The sequence below is a fragment of the Notechis scutatus genome, chromosome Z (assembly GCF_049901735.1).
Source record: "Notechis scutatus isolate UNSWTSFEM ecotype Mainland chromosome Z, rNotScu1.2, whole genome shotgun sequence".
Lineage (NCBI taxonomy): Eukaryota > Metazoa > Chordata > Lepidosauria > Squamata > Elapidae > Notechis > Notechis scutatus.
The window spans coordinates 126,422,813-126,436,353 of record NC_142025.1 but is presented as its reverse complement, the minus strand read 5'-3'; the positions used below and the strand labels follow the sequence as shown (position 1 = coordinate 126,436,353).

The 13,541-nt window shown below is 41.9% G+C and overlaps 1 protein-coding gene across 1 annotated transcript in view; it reads left to right on the top strand.

Annotated features, from left to right (window-relative positions):
* The window catches only part of LOC148129246 (N-acetylated-alpha-linked acidic dipeptidase 2-like), a 73,000-nt gene that overhangs the window by 52,908 nt on the left and 6,551 nt on the right, over nucleotides 1-13,541 (top strand). Inside the window, 5 exon segments of the mRNA XM_087947421.1 lie at nucleotides 3,193-3,260; nucleotides 5,652-5,743; nucleotides 6,707-6,797; nucleotides 8,136-8,214; nucleotides 8,217-8,399. Coding sequence (XP_087803547.1) covers nucleotides 3,193-3,260; nucleotides 5,652-5,743; nucleotides 6,707-6,797; nucleotides 8,136-8,214; nucleotides 8,217-8,399 — 513 coding nt within the window.

The following is a 13,541-nucleotide window of genomic DNA, read 5'->3' as shown; positions in this document are numbered from 1 at the left end:
AAGACAGATTGCAAACATCCAGCCTTCAGCCACCATTATAAGTTAAGGTAAGCATAAGAACCCTGCCCTAATCTGTGAGATTTGGGGAGTGGTTTTTTGCTGAAATGCCCTTCTTTTTTGGGAAGAAGAAATAAAACTGGAATAATTTCTGTTCCAGCAGAATGAGGGTTAGCCAATTTAAAACAGATTTTAAAAAAAATGAAATTCATTTTTAGCACTGTCAGCGTGAACATCTTCCTAGCAACAGATGCTCATTTAAAAATAGATTATTATTAGCTGTTCAAGTACAGTCTCCTTCAAGTTGAGCCTAATGTTTGGTGATTTGGTAAACTTGTTCACACATCCATGCAGTTTTCTTGGCATTACTGGGGAAATTTATGCCTTCTTTCTCGATTTTTTTTAAACTTTCCATCTATTCTCCAGTTCTTGGATTTTGTAGTTTCCATCCAGATACTAACCAAGTGATGTCCGACTTAACTTCTGAACTCCAGGAAGATTTATCAAGTGCTGCAAGTTTCTAAGACACTGATGTTAACAGAATAACAGAGTTGGAAGGGACCTTGGAGGTCTTCTAGTCCACCCCCTTCTCAAGCAGGAGACCCTGTATCATTTCAGACAAATGGCTGTCCAATTTCTTCTTTAAAACCTCCAGTGTTGGAGCACGCACAATTTCTGGAGGCAAACTGTTCTACTGGTTAATTATTCTAACTGTCAGGAAATCTCTCCTAAGTCCCAGGTTGCTTCTCACCTTGATTAGTGTTATAATTACTATTGTTTAATGATGATGGTGGTAGCATTACAAACTTAAATGCGATAATGTTTACTGTATAGGCCAGGGGTGTCAAACTTGATTTCATTGAGGGCAACATCAGGATGGGCATGGCCAGAGTGGGCATCACTCCTGTGTGGGGGGAGGGCACCTGTGGTGGCCAGGTGCTAAGGAGGACTTCCTTCAGACCCTCCCTCTCTCTCATTATAATCTCCTTCCTTCCTTCCTTCCTTCCTTCCTTCCTTCCTTCCTTCCTTCCTTCCTTCCTTCCTTCCTTCCTTCCTTCCTTCCTTCCTTCTTCCTTTCCTTCTTCTCCTTAGCTCCATTTTTGCTGGTAGAGGCACTGTGGGCCAGTCCTTTCCTGTTTCCAGATCGGTCCCACGGGCCAGATCTAAGCACCCCATGGGCTGGATCCTCGGGCCTTGTTCTGACCAAGGCTTCCTGAGACACCAACAAACACATATAAAATCCAAAACTCTTTTGTTTTTGTTCAATGGCTGTGAATTATCATCATTCACAGCCCAGAATGAGTCTTAACTGGTTATAATTAGTCCCGGGACGTCTACTAAAGTTCTTCAGTAAGACATCTGATAAGAAAGCACCTCATCTTCCTTGAAGTGCTGCCAACGACTAAAGTCCCAATTAGTCTTTCCAAAACCAAGCAGAGAATAAATTCACCACGGAGCTTTCAGAGTGCAACTGATCAGAACAAATGACTTTGCTTCCTACAAAGGCTTCTCTACTTTTGACCCTCCTGGGTCAATCACCTCCAAGCCTTACTTCCGAGTTGCCCTTTGTCTCAGCTGCTCTGCCTTCTGGCAGCTCTGTGCATGTGTGCACTGGGAACAGGCTCCCTTGTTCCTCTTCTTTGCTGCTGTCAGATTCTGGAGTCTCCGGAGTCAGCACATGACTCCTAGATGGTCCTGGGCCCATTCCTGCATCGGACGCAGGACCCGCATCCAAGTCCTCTCCAGACTCCTGGACTGGTCCCTGTTCTTCCCCACTGTCCGGTTCTGCTGCCGCCTGCAGTGGCTGCCAGCGAACCACAGTAGGCCGTGAGTTTGACACCCTTGGTATAGGTAGTCCTTGATTTACAACTCATCACTTAGCAACCTTTCAAATTTCGACAGACCTACTTGGTGGGGGTACTAATAACATGGATTCGAAGGTCTGACAGTCAGACTTCCACACAGTCACATGACCACACTTTACATGCTCAGCAACTGAGTTGTAATGCACGGCCATTTGTAACATCCCATAGTTACATGCAAGCAATACTGAAACTGAACCACTGATTCGCTGAACAACTGAGGCATATACTTAGCCACTACAGCAAAAAATCACAAGATTATGATCCTCACGACTTACAGCTCTAATGGGCAGGCTCTGCTATGGTCATTACTCAAGGATTATCTGCACTTAAATCTTTGAAAAGATGCATAACAATTCAATCCATAAGGTTAAAGGGGGGGAGTTTCATGTCAGTCATGTCCAACTGTAGGGAATGATGCTCATTTCCATTTCTTGGTTGAGGGAGCCAGTGTTGTTTGAAGACAATTTCTGTGGTCACGTGGCCAGCGTGACTATATGCCAAAGGTGCACAGGACGCTGTTACCAAAGTGGTACCTATTTATCTACTCACATTTTCACATGCTTTCAAAAATGCTTTCATTGGGCACAATGAGAATATATCTGCTGAACAAAACTCCACATTGGTGACAGGAAGGGCATCTGGCCATTAAACGCTCTGCTATCTGCATTCAGTTGCCCAGACTCCACCCCTCAAGGGATTATGGGGTTCGTTAAAAGAAGATTATAAGGATTTTCATGCTTTCAAACTGCTAGGTGGGCGGGAGGTGGGCATGTAACAGGAGCTGATCTGGTTAAGCGGCACTTGGGTCTCAAACCAGGGCTGTCAGCTCTTCAGCTTACAAGCTCAGGGTCTTTAACCACTGAGCCATCACATCCCCTCACTCCATAAGGAATCACTGTTATTTAGACAGCTCAATGAATTTTAGAGCATATTCCAGGACTGCGTCTGTATAAAATTACATTCCAGTTATCCAAGTGCAGAAATAATGTTATGGGTTGTTTTAGAACAGAAGAGATGCTGGTATTTTCCTTTTCTTTGTCAAGGGATGTCAATTACACAGTCTCCTAGGAGTTGTTTTATGGTTGTGCATGATACGTATGTACGTATCTTTCTGTTTACATGTAAGCTGCCAGAAATCTTATGCCTTGAGCCATCTCGAGAGGAGGGAAAATTCCCTAGAGTGCAAGAAAGAGAGAAGGGAGATAAATTCAGTTCGAAGTAGAGGAGGCTATGTTTTAATTTGAATTTTTTTAAAAAAAAAAAAGGGGGATTTTTTTTGAGAGGGAGCCGTTAACATTGATTCAAAAGGATTTCTGTATTTGTGTTGCAGGCAACTACACTTTGAGGGTGGACTGTACTCCTCTCCTGAACCAGTTGGTGTATAATCTGACAAAAGAGGTATAACTGGACAATGCACAGCATGGGGAAAACATTTTGTTTTGAACCAGGAAGGAAAGCACCAGCAATTACAATTTGTTCTTCCATCCAATATGAAAGCAGAACCATGGTTCAGCCGAACCAACATCTATAGTTTTGGGTTATTCTGATATGCAGTGGAAATCAAACTCAGGCAGGCGAGTATAGGAAGGCCAGTTCACATTTCTGCTGTCTTCCTCCTCCTCCTCCTCTCCTCCTCCTCCTCCTCCTCCTCCTCCTCCTCCTCCTCCTCCTCCCTCCTCCTCCTCCTCCTCCTCCTCCTCCTCCTCCTCCTCCCTCAGCCTCAAAAGCAAAAACTACAAATGTTGGCTATGTCCACTTTATGGTAGCTCCGATTAGGCACAAAAATGATTCTTGGGCATTACACTTGGAGCCACGTATGCTTCAGATGCTATGGTTGCATCCAGTGGTGGGATTCCAAATCTTTTCCTACCGGTTCTATGACAGCATGCTCCACAACAGTGATCCCCAACCTTTTTGATGCCGCGCCCGGTACCGGCATCAGCTGGGCGCCGCCATCTTTTTTGATGAAAAATGCTTCCGTGACCTCATCGAGCACGTTATCAATAAGATGGCGCGCCAGCTCGTGAGCTTTTTCCGGGTAGAAATGGCTTTCTACCCGGGAAAGCTCACCGGAAGCGCTGGCGCCGCCATCTTTTTTGATGAAAACGTGCTTCCGGTGAGCTTATCCGGAAAAGCTCATCGAGAGCGTTAGCTCCACCATCTTTTTGATGAAAACGTGCTTCTGGTGAGCTTTCCCGAAAAGCTTCACCGGAAGCACTTTTTCATCAAAAAGATGGCGGCGCCCAGCAAGCCAGCGGCCCGGTAGGACTTGTTCCGCTGGACTGTTACCGGTCCGCCGGACCGGTGGTTGGGGACCCTGCTCCACAACACTCAAAGACCACCCTCAGTGTGAGGTGAGCGCTAGTGAGGAGAGCTGTTTTTTAATTCAGCTGAGGCAGGGCAATCTGCTATAGGACAGGGAATGTCAGGGTCAGGAGGTTGGGCCAGCCAGAGGTGGTATTTGCCACTTCTCCAAACTAATCAAAATTTCTGCTACCAGTATGCCAGAACCGGTCTGAAACCAACTGAATTGTGTCTATAGGAGCAAAGACAGGTCTTGCATCTGTGTCCCTGCATTGTGGTTCCTCCTATCACCAATATTTGAATTCGGCACTTTGTGATCTAGCACTTTATTTTATTTTTTTTAAAAATGCATTAACCTATGAAGGATGGTTTGTGGCTAGTCCAGGGGTGGGCAAACTATGGCCCTGCGGGCCACATCCGGCCCGTTGGTCTTTTTAATCCAGCCCGCCAAGATTGGTACAGAATTAAGGTTTGATGTGAATGATTGAATGATTGCATTCATTTGATTTTGACTTGTAATGACAGGCATTTCGACACCAGGTGGTGGCCTGCCTGTCAAATTTTAAAGTCAACGAGGCCCCCGGCCACAAAGTTTGCCCACCCTGGGCTAGTCATCTCAATTTGACTTTCCTATCCGATGTTGGTACCCTAAGCATGGATGTTCTCCAGGCAAGTCAAGATGAAATGACTTGAGGTGTTTAGGAGATGGATTCATGGGCCCCATTCTAATGGAAAATTATGAGCATGAACATCACTTATTGCAATAGCATTTAGGCTTACATACTGCCCTATAACACTTTATAGTGAGTGGTTTACTTATGTCAGCATATTGTCCCCAACAATCTGGATCCTCATTTTACTGACTTCGGATGGAAAGCTAAGTCAACCTTGAGGTGGTCAGGATCGAATTCCAGGTTGTGGGAATGCAGTTAGCCTCCAATACTGCACTTTATCGACTACGCCACCAGGGCTCAATGCACAGAGGTTTCAATATTAGTTTGTGGAAAGCACATATTGTCAATAGCAATAGCAGACTTATATACTGCTTCACAGTGCTTTACAGGCCCTCTCTAAGCAGTTTACAAAGTCAGCCTCTTGCCCCCAACAATCTGGGTCCTCATTTTACCCACCTCGGAAGGATGGAAGTTTGAGTCAACCTTGAGCCTGGTGAGATTCGAACTGCCAAATTGCAGGCAGCAGAAGTAGCTTGCAGTACTGCACTCTAACTACTGCGCCACCATGGTCAAGGACACATAATAACAATTGTAACACGTACAGTATAGTGAGGGAAACTCTTTATTTTTGGATGTTCCTTTGATAACGCTTCTGTTTTTATCAACTTATAGTTACCTTTGTAACCCAGAAGAATGTCTCGGTTGTGCTGGGTAAACATTCAAACCCACTAACGAATCGAGAACAGCCTGGATTGAAAAAGCTGAAAAAGTAACAATGTGGATGATAGATCAAGTTTCATTTCCTACCCAGGTCTCCAGTCCTGATGAAGGCTATGAAGGGAAATCTCTCTATGAGAGTTGGCTTGAGAAGGATCCTTCCAGTGAAAATAACCAGCGACCCAGGTAAGATATGTCCTTATCTACATTGTATTAGCACGCCTGCCCTGGGGACCTCTGCACACACGCGAGAACTACAATAGCTTTTATATCTGCTGCATATCTATAAAAGCAGTGTGCTTCTATTCCCACATCGACCTGCAACACACTAAGCCCTTGATGGCGAACCTATGGCATACATGCCGCACACTTTTGGCACACGATGATGAAAAGGTTAGCCATCACTGCACTAAGCTAAGCTGAAATGGAGTTGGGTCAGAGTATGATGTACTTGATGATGATAACGATAATATGTGTACATAATCCTCAACTTACAATCATTCACTGAGTGACCATTTGAAGTTACAACAGCATTAAAAGAAAGTTACTGCTGACCACTGTCCTCACACTTGCAATTGTCACAGCATTCTCATGGTTCCATGTCCAAAATTTGGGCTCTTGAAAACTGGCATGTGTTTACAAGGGTTGTAGCGATAGCAACAGCATGTACAGACTGATGCAGGCAATCCTCAACGTATGATCACAATTGAGCTCCAAATTTCGAAATCGCTAAATGCCAAACATTTGGGGGAATAAAACCTAGGACTGAGGAGAATTTTTGCAGAAAAGTTATGGAGCATAATCGCACATTCCTCTCGTAATTTTTAATTATTTTGATGCAATTTTGACCTGAAGCTGTATCTTGTAAACTGGAGCCCGTTAATACTCAGGACTTATTTTTCCTTTATTAATGACCCAATTCTGGTAAAATTAAGCTACTTTCATTTCCAAGGCTTTCTCCTTGTAGATACCAGCAGCTTCTGATGTTTCTATTGACTCCTGTTGTTTCTTGGTATTGTTTTAAATTCCTGCCACCCCCTTGGAACTCAGGTATCCACAATTTGAAGTGGAAACCAGCAACGTAACAGTGCCAAATGTTACAAGAAGATTGACTCTTGAATTCTCCCCTTCTTTCTCTTATCTGGCCAGGATCAATAAGCTTGGATCTGGCAGTGATTTTGAAACTTTCTTTCAAAGACTAGGGATTGCTTCTGGCAGAGTCCGCTACACTAAGAACCGGGTAAGCCGAACTGCTTGTTTAAACCTTCTTCCACGCTTGGTGGCTTTGCCCAAAGAGTAAAAAAAATATTGGACAAAAATACAAACATGGATGAAAGAAATTTCGAACATTCAATTAGAATTTAAGGCAGATTTTTTTTTATTGGGAATAATAAAAGGTGAATATGCAAAAGAAATAAAATGTATAATTTTACATATAATTACGGCGGCGAGGATAGCCCTTGCACAATGTTGGAAGGGTGATCAGATGCCAGTAGAAAACTTAATAATCCAAAAAGTCTACGATTGCACTAAAATGGACAAACTTACCCTAAGATTAAAAGAAAAGGAGGACTCAAAATATTATACAGTCTGGGAAAAACTGGTATAAGTGCATAAATAGAAACCAGTGAGTAAATAGATAAGGAAGGAAGAAGATAAAGAGGTTATAGTAGGAGTGCTGACCAGATATATGTTTGATAAGAAAGCACTGTCTAATTTGTAATGTATACATTTTTTGTTTTTGTTTTGTTTTTAACAAAATACTTCATATTTTGTATATATCTTTTTAACATTTAATAAAAAAATTTCTAAAAAGGAAAAAGAAAGATAGATAAGTGGTAGACAGATAAGATGAGAGAGAGAGAATAGAAAGATTTATGATAGATAGATAGATAGATAGATAGATAGATAGATAGATAGATAGATAGATAGATAGATAGATAGATAGATAGATAGATAGATAGAGTTAGATGATAGATAAATAGATAGATAGATAGATAGATAGATAGATAGATAGATAGATAGATAGATAGATAGATAGATAGATAGATAGATAGATAGATAGATAGTAGATAAATTTTTTTAAAAAAATCTGTCACCAACAGGTTTGGAAAGAACAGTCTGTATATTTATTTTATTCCATGAAACCTATTTCTTAGCTGCTTTTATCACCGAAGCCACTCTCAGTGATATTCAGGGAGTAGAGATTCAAAACAGAAATGTAGGAACATAAAGCAGCAAGTGTGTCAAACCATATTGGGGAAGGATTCCATAAAACCTAGAACAGGAGAAATTTCCTGACAGTGAGAACAGCTAATCAGTGGATGCCTTCAGAAGATGCTCCATCCCTGGAGGTTTTCAAGAAGAGATTGGACAGCCATTTGACTGGAATGATAGGGTTTCCTGCTTGAGCAGAGGGTTGGACTAGAAGACCTCCAAGGTCCCTTTCAACTCTATTCTAAAACAATCACCAGAAAGGGTGTTATAAATCACTCTGCCCTCAGACCTTGGTAGACCAGCCAAAACGATAGAGCTCTGAGGCATTCTGTTGACTCATTTTAATTTTTTCTTTTGACAGAAAGTGGACAAATACAGTAGTTATCCTGTTTACCACACGACCTACGAGACTTTTGAACTGGTCAAGAGGTTTTACGACCCTCTTTCCAGAAGCAGTTCACTGTGGCTCAGATACGTGCAGGCTTGGTCTACGAGCTTTCAGATTCTCCACTCCTTCCTCTCCGTTGTCAGGATTATGCAGAAGCCTTGAGACTCTATGCCAATGAAATCTATGACCAGGCCAAGAAACACGAGGCAGAACTTGAGAAGTACAAAGTTTCATTTGGTAAGGTTTCTCTTGACCGGGACTCGGAATCCATAAATCTATACTTGAGCTTTCTATTTGCCATCATTCTGTCCACCAAAGATAGAATCATAGATTTATTTTAACACATTTATTTTATCAACAAAAATAAAGTACAGAACAACCCCCCATAAAACGAACATCAAACACTAACAGCGAAAAAAATCTTGTGTACAAAATAAGGAAAAAGAAAATAACCCCAAAGTGTCAAGTAAATCTAACATTAAAACATAAAAATCCACCCCAGCCTGGATGTTGAAGAATAAGTTTAAAAAAAATCTAAGAATAGAATAGAATAGAATAGAATAGAATAGAATAGAATAGAATAGAATAGAATAGAATAGAATCTGTATGGGACTTCCGAGGTCTTCTAGTCCAACCCCCTGTTTAGGCAGGAAAACCTATAATAGATTCTCTTCCCTTTATATGAGAAGTCTACAAATAGTTATAAACCCATCCATAATGCTAAAAATGCTATATAAAATGAACAAATATTCCAGATGTGGACATCTATCTAATAAGCAAATTGCATATATACATATGTTCTTTTCGCCTTTCCTCTTTCCCAAAAGATGAAAGAGTACAAACTCACACAAACACAGGCAGGCAAGCTGGCTCGGACTTCACAGAGTTAATTCTTTGGAACTGATAATATTCTTGGCATTCGAACACGTCCTGCCTGCCAAGTCCGAACTGATAGCAACAAAAATTTTACTAACAGAAAATCACAAGGCAGTCCACAAAGAAAATCTGAAGTAAGGTTAAACTTTGTCCCGCATAAAGTTTCAGGAGAAAACACACCCACTTTTATCCCCTGTGGGTGTGGCTCAATGACTCAGCTCACTCTCTGACCCTCCCACGCTTCCTACGTTGTTGCTCACGTTTCTCCCTACGATGCTGCTTAGGATTGAGCCAACACTCTTCCTCTTTACTCCTGTCAGGGCTACTCCGATATGCCTTCCTCCTGATTAATCTCATGCTGTTCCGCCGGTTGTCTGATGGAACCTGGAGGCATTACCAGGAGGAAGGTCCTGGAAAGGAAGGCATTGCCAGAGAGGAAGGTCCTGGGGAGGAAGGCATTCCCAGTTCCTCCTCCTCATCTTCCAGGTCCTCTTCCTCTGACAGCATAGGCTCGGGAATCGGGCCACAACATACATACATACATACATACATACATACATTCTTAAGTTTTCGCAGGTACTTACATGAATGGTATTCAGCTTTGTTCGGGTATTTTCCCACCGTCATTTAAAGTTGTAGCAACGTTTCGCAGAATCTCATCTGCCATCATCAGGCTTCTGTGTGTGTGTGTGTGTGTGTGTGTGTGTGTATATATAAATATATATGTGTGTGTGTGTGTGTGTGTGTGTGTGTATGCGCGTGTGCGTATGTGTATGTGTATGTGTATGTGTATATATATATATATATATATATATATATATATATATATATATATATATATATTTGTTTTCTTAAGTTTTCATTAGCTGGTACTACATGTATGGTGTGTTGGTTCAGAGCTTTCACGTTATTGTTTTTTTAGTTAGATATCAGTTAGCAGAATTATCTGTTATCATCAGGCTTCTGTATTACAATACAGAAGCCTGATGATGGCAGATGAGATTCTGCTGAAACGCTGCACAACTTTAAAAGAACTACAATGACGTGGGAAAATACCCAACCAAGCCGAACACTATATATATATATATATATATATATATATATATATATATATATATATATATATATATATATATATGTATGTATGTATATATATATATATATATATATATATATATATATATATATATGTATGTATGTGTATATATATATATATATATATATATATATATATATATATATATATATATATATATATATATATATATATATATATGTTGTGATTCCGCATCTGCTACAGGTTTTTTGAATGACAGCTCCAGCGAGGAGGACTTATATGAATCAGCAAGTTCTAACGATGAGGAGGAGATGAATGCATTTGATTTGCAAGGTCGGCTTGAACCTTCAAACTCCTCCACCCTTCAATTAGGTGGTCAGCCGGAACGGGTGATAATGAGGAACAGATGATATCTTCAGGTGAAGAAGATGATAATTTGATGATTGCTGGATAGATGTCAGGACAAGACGTCTCTGACAAGGAGGAACCAACGAGGATACAGTAGGAGGGCAGACCAGCAATTAGACTAATTAGTTACTCTATAAAGGGAGAGATATGACTTTGCACTTTGTCCGGAACAAAGTGTCTATTTGCAAGAGAGAACTGAAAAGCATAGTCTGGAGGATTTTGATCTGAAATATCTTGTTGGGATTTGGATTTAATTCGTTGGAACTTCTACTTATTGGAATTATTTTGTGAAGGATTTTGATCTGAAGAATCTTGTTGAGTCTTGGATTTAGTTCGTGGGAACTTTTACTTATTGGAGCTATCTGTGAACATTTTCCTGTTTGCTGCCTTTCTTTACAAGGACTGCTGCTTTCAGCCTTAACTGTTTATTTTTAGAAGGTGGGACATAACATTTTGTTCGACCTACAGACCATCTTTGCAACGATGGATTCAACTCAAATGCAACAATTGGTGGATCAGCAACAGATGCAGATAAATCAATTACTCCAGAGCAACGTATCCCTTCAAAATCAGGTAACACAATTATTATCGCTTGTTGCCAATTCTCAAACTGTTTCGGCTGCAGCTGGAGTTCCCCTGCACCCACTGTGAGAAAAATTCATAGCTATGCCAGATAAATTTTCTGGGCAAACGGACATGTTTTCAACATTTTTGGGTCAGTGCCAATTGTATTTTTCTGTGAGGCCGGAGGATTTCCCAACCGATCGAGTTAAAATTGGCTTTATTATTAGTTTGTTAACCGGGCAGGCTGCCAAATGGGCTACTCCTTATTAGTACAAGATAGTCCATTACTGGACGATTTCCAGGGGTTTATTCAACAGATGAACGTTATGTTTGAGAATCCAATTAAATCTCAAACTGTGGACAGAAAATTGAGGGATATTATTCAAGGTAAACACTCATTGCAAGAATACGTTGCAGAATTTCGCTTGTTGTGTATGGACTCCACCTGGAATGAACCAGCTCACATGGCAGCATTCCAAGAGGGTTTGTCCGACAGTATCAAGGATGAACTAATTCATGCAGAGCGTGCTTCAACTTTGGACACATTGATTACTCAATGCTTACGTATTGAAGCTCGCCTACAACATCGTGGGTGTAAACGGACCGTTGCAGAGCCACCTGTGTTTCCTCGCTCACGCACCCGCCTATGAGGGTTTTCCAATCCAGAATTCCAGCAGAGGAGCCGATGGAGATAGGCGCACTCCGCCTCGTTTAACAGTTCAGGAACGATCGAGAAGATTTCAGGAAGGTTTGTGCCTTTATTGCGGGGGTTCGGGACATTTTGCAAATTCCTGCACTCGGAAGGGGACTCGTGGACCTGTATCAAAACCCATTGCTGGTCCGTCGGGAAACGGGTAGGCCCGACCTCAGGGAAACCTTAGGTCGGGCACAGTATTCACTTTCATCTCAAATTGCTGAAGTTAATTCTGGCCCTCCTCGACATTTACTTTTGGACACTCGCATATTCTTGCAATCTCGGAAGGAGGGAATCCCTGCCGTGGCACTGGTGGATTCAGGGCTACGACTAGCTTTATGGATTATGATTTCAAAACATTTCAAAGTTCCTTTAGTGCCTGTGAATCCCCATGCAGGTGGAAACCGTAGATGGGCGCGAACTCAAGTCGGGACCTATTCGCTGCCACCCAACCACTGCGTATGCGTATTGGGGATCACGAGGAGGCGATAAGTTTTATATCACTTCGAACCTCCATCTTCCTTTGGTGCTCGGAGTATCCTGGCTGCGTCTACACGATCCGTTGGTGGCTTGGGCGCAGAACGCTGTTTCTTTTCCAAGCCTGCAATGTGTGGACCACCTGAGACATGTCTGCGCAGGCCAACATATTGTCGCTTCTGCTGCCTCGATTCCTTCAGAGTTGTCGGATTTCCCCGATGTTTTCAGTGAACAGGAGGCAGATCAATTACCACCACATCGTGTTTACGACTGTCCCGTGGATTTGATACCGGACGCTCCATTACCAAAGGGGAGGTTGTATTCTTTGTCTGAGCCTGAACTAGTTGCACTTCGAGAATTTTTGAATAAAAATCTAGCTCGGGATTTATTCGACCTTCGTCATCCCCTCTTTCAGCACCCGTTCTCTTTGTCAAGAAGAAGTCGGGAGAACTTCGCCTTTGTTGTGACTATAGACGCTAAATGCTATCACTGTGAGAAATAGCTATCCTTTACCGCTCATCTCCGAATTGTTGGAGCGGTTACAGGAAGCTGCAATTTCACGAAACTTGACTTACGTGGAGCTTACAATTTGGTTCGGATGCGTAAGGGAGACGAGTGGAAGACGGCTTTTGGCACTCGTTATGGTCATTTCGAGTACACCGTTATGCCATTTGGTTTGACCAACGCTCCTGCTGTATTTCAACATTTAATGAACGATATCTTTCGAGACATGTTGGATAAGTTTGTTGTCATATATTTGGACGACATTTTGATTTATTCAAAATCTAAAGAGCAACATCTTCAGCAGGTGCGCCAAGTGCTTCAGCGTCTTCGGGAACATAAACTTTATGCTAAATTAGAAAAATGTTTCTTTTTTCAGTCGCTCTATCGAATTCTTGGGACACATTATTTCTCCTGTGGGCATTGCTATGGACCCCAAAAAGGTTGAGGCGTTGTGTAGTTGGGAAGCTCCTCGTCGGGTTAAAGATGTGCAACGACTTTTAGGATTTGCCAACTATTATCGGACTTTCATTCCAGGTTTTGCGAAGATAATGGATCCCATAACCCAGCTTCTTTGTAAGAAGGTTCCATTTGTGTGGGGGCCTCCACAACAACAGGCTTTTGACACTTTGAAAAAGCATTTATAACTGAACCCATATTGAAGCATCCTGATCCGGATCGCCCATTTGTGGTCGAGGCAGATGCTTCTAATGTCGCTATCGGAGCAGTGCTGTTACAAGCTTCGGAGGATGGCGCTCTTTTGTTTCCTTGCGCTTATTATTCTAGGAAGCTTACAGCTTCG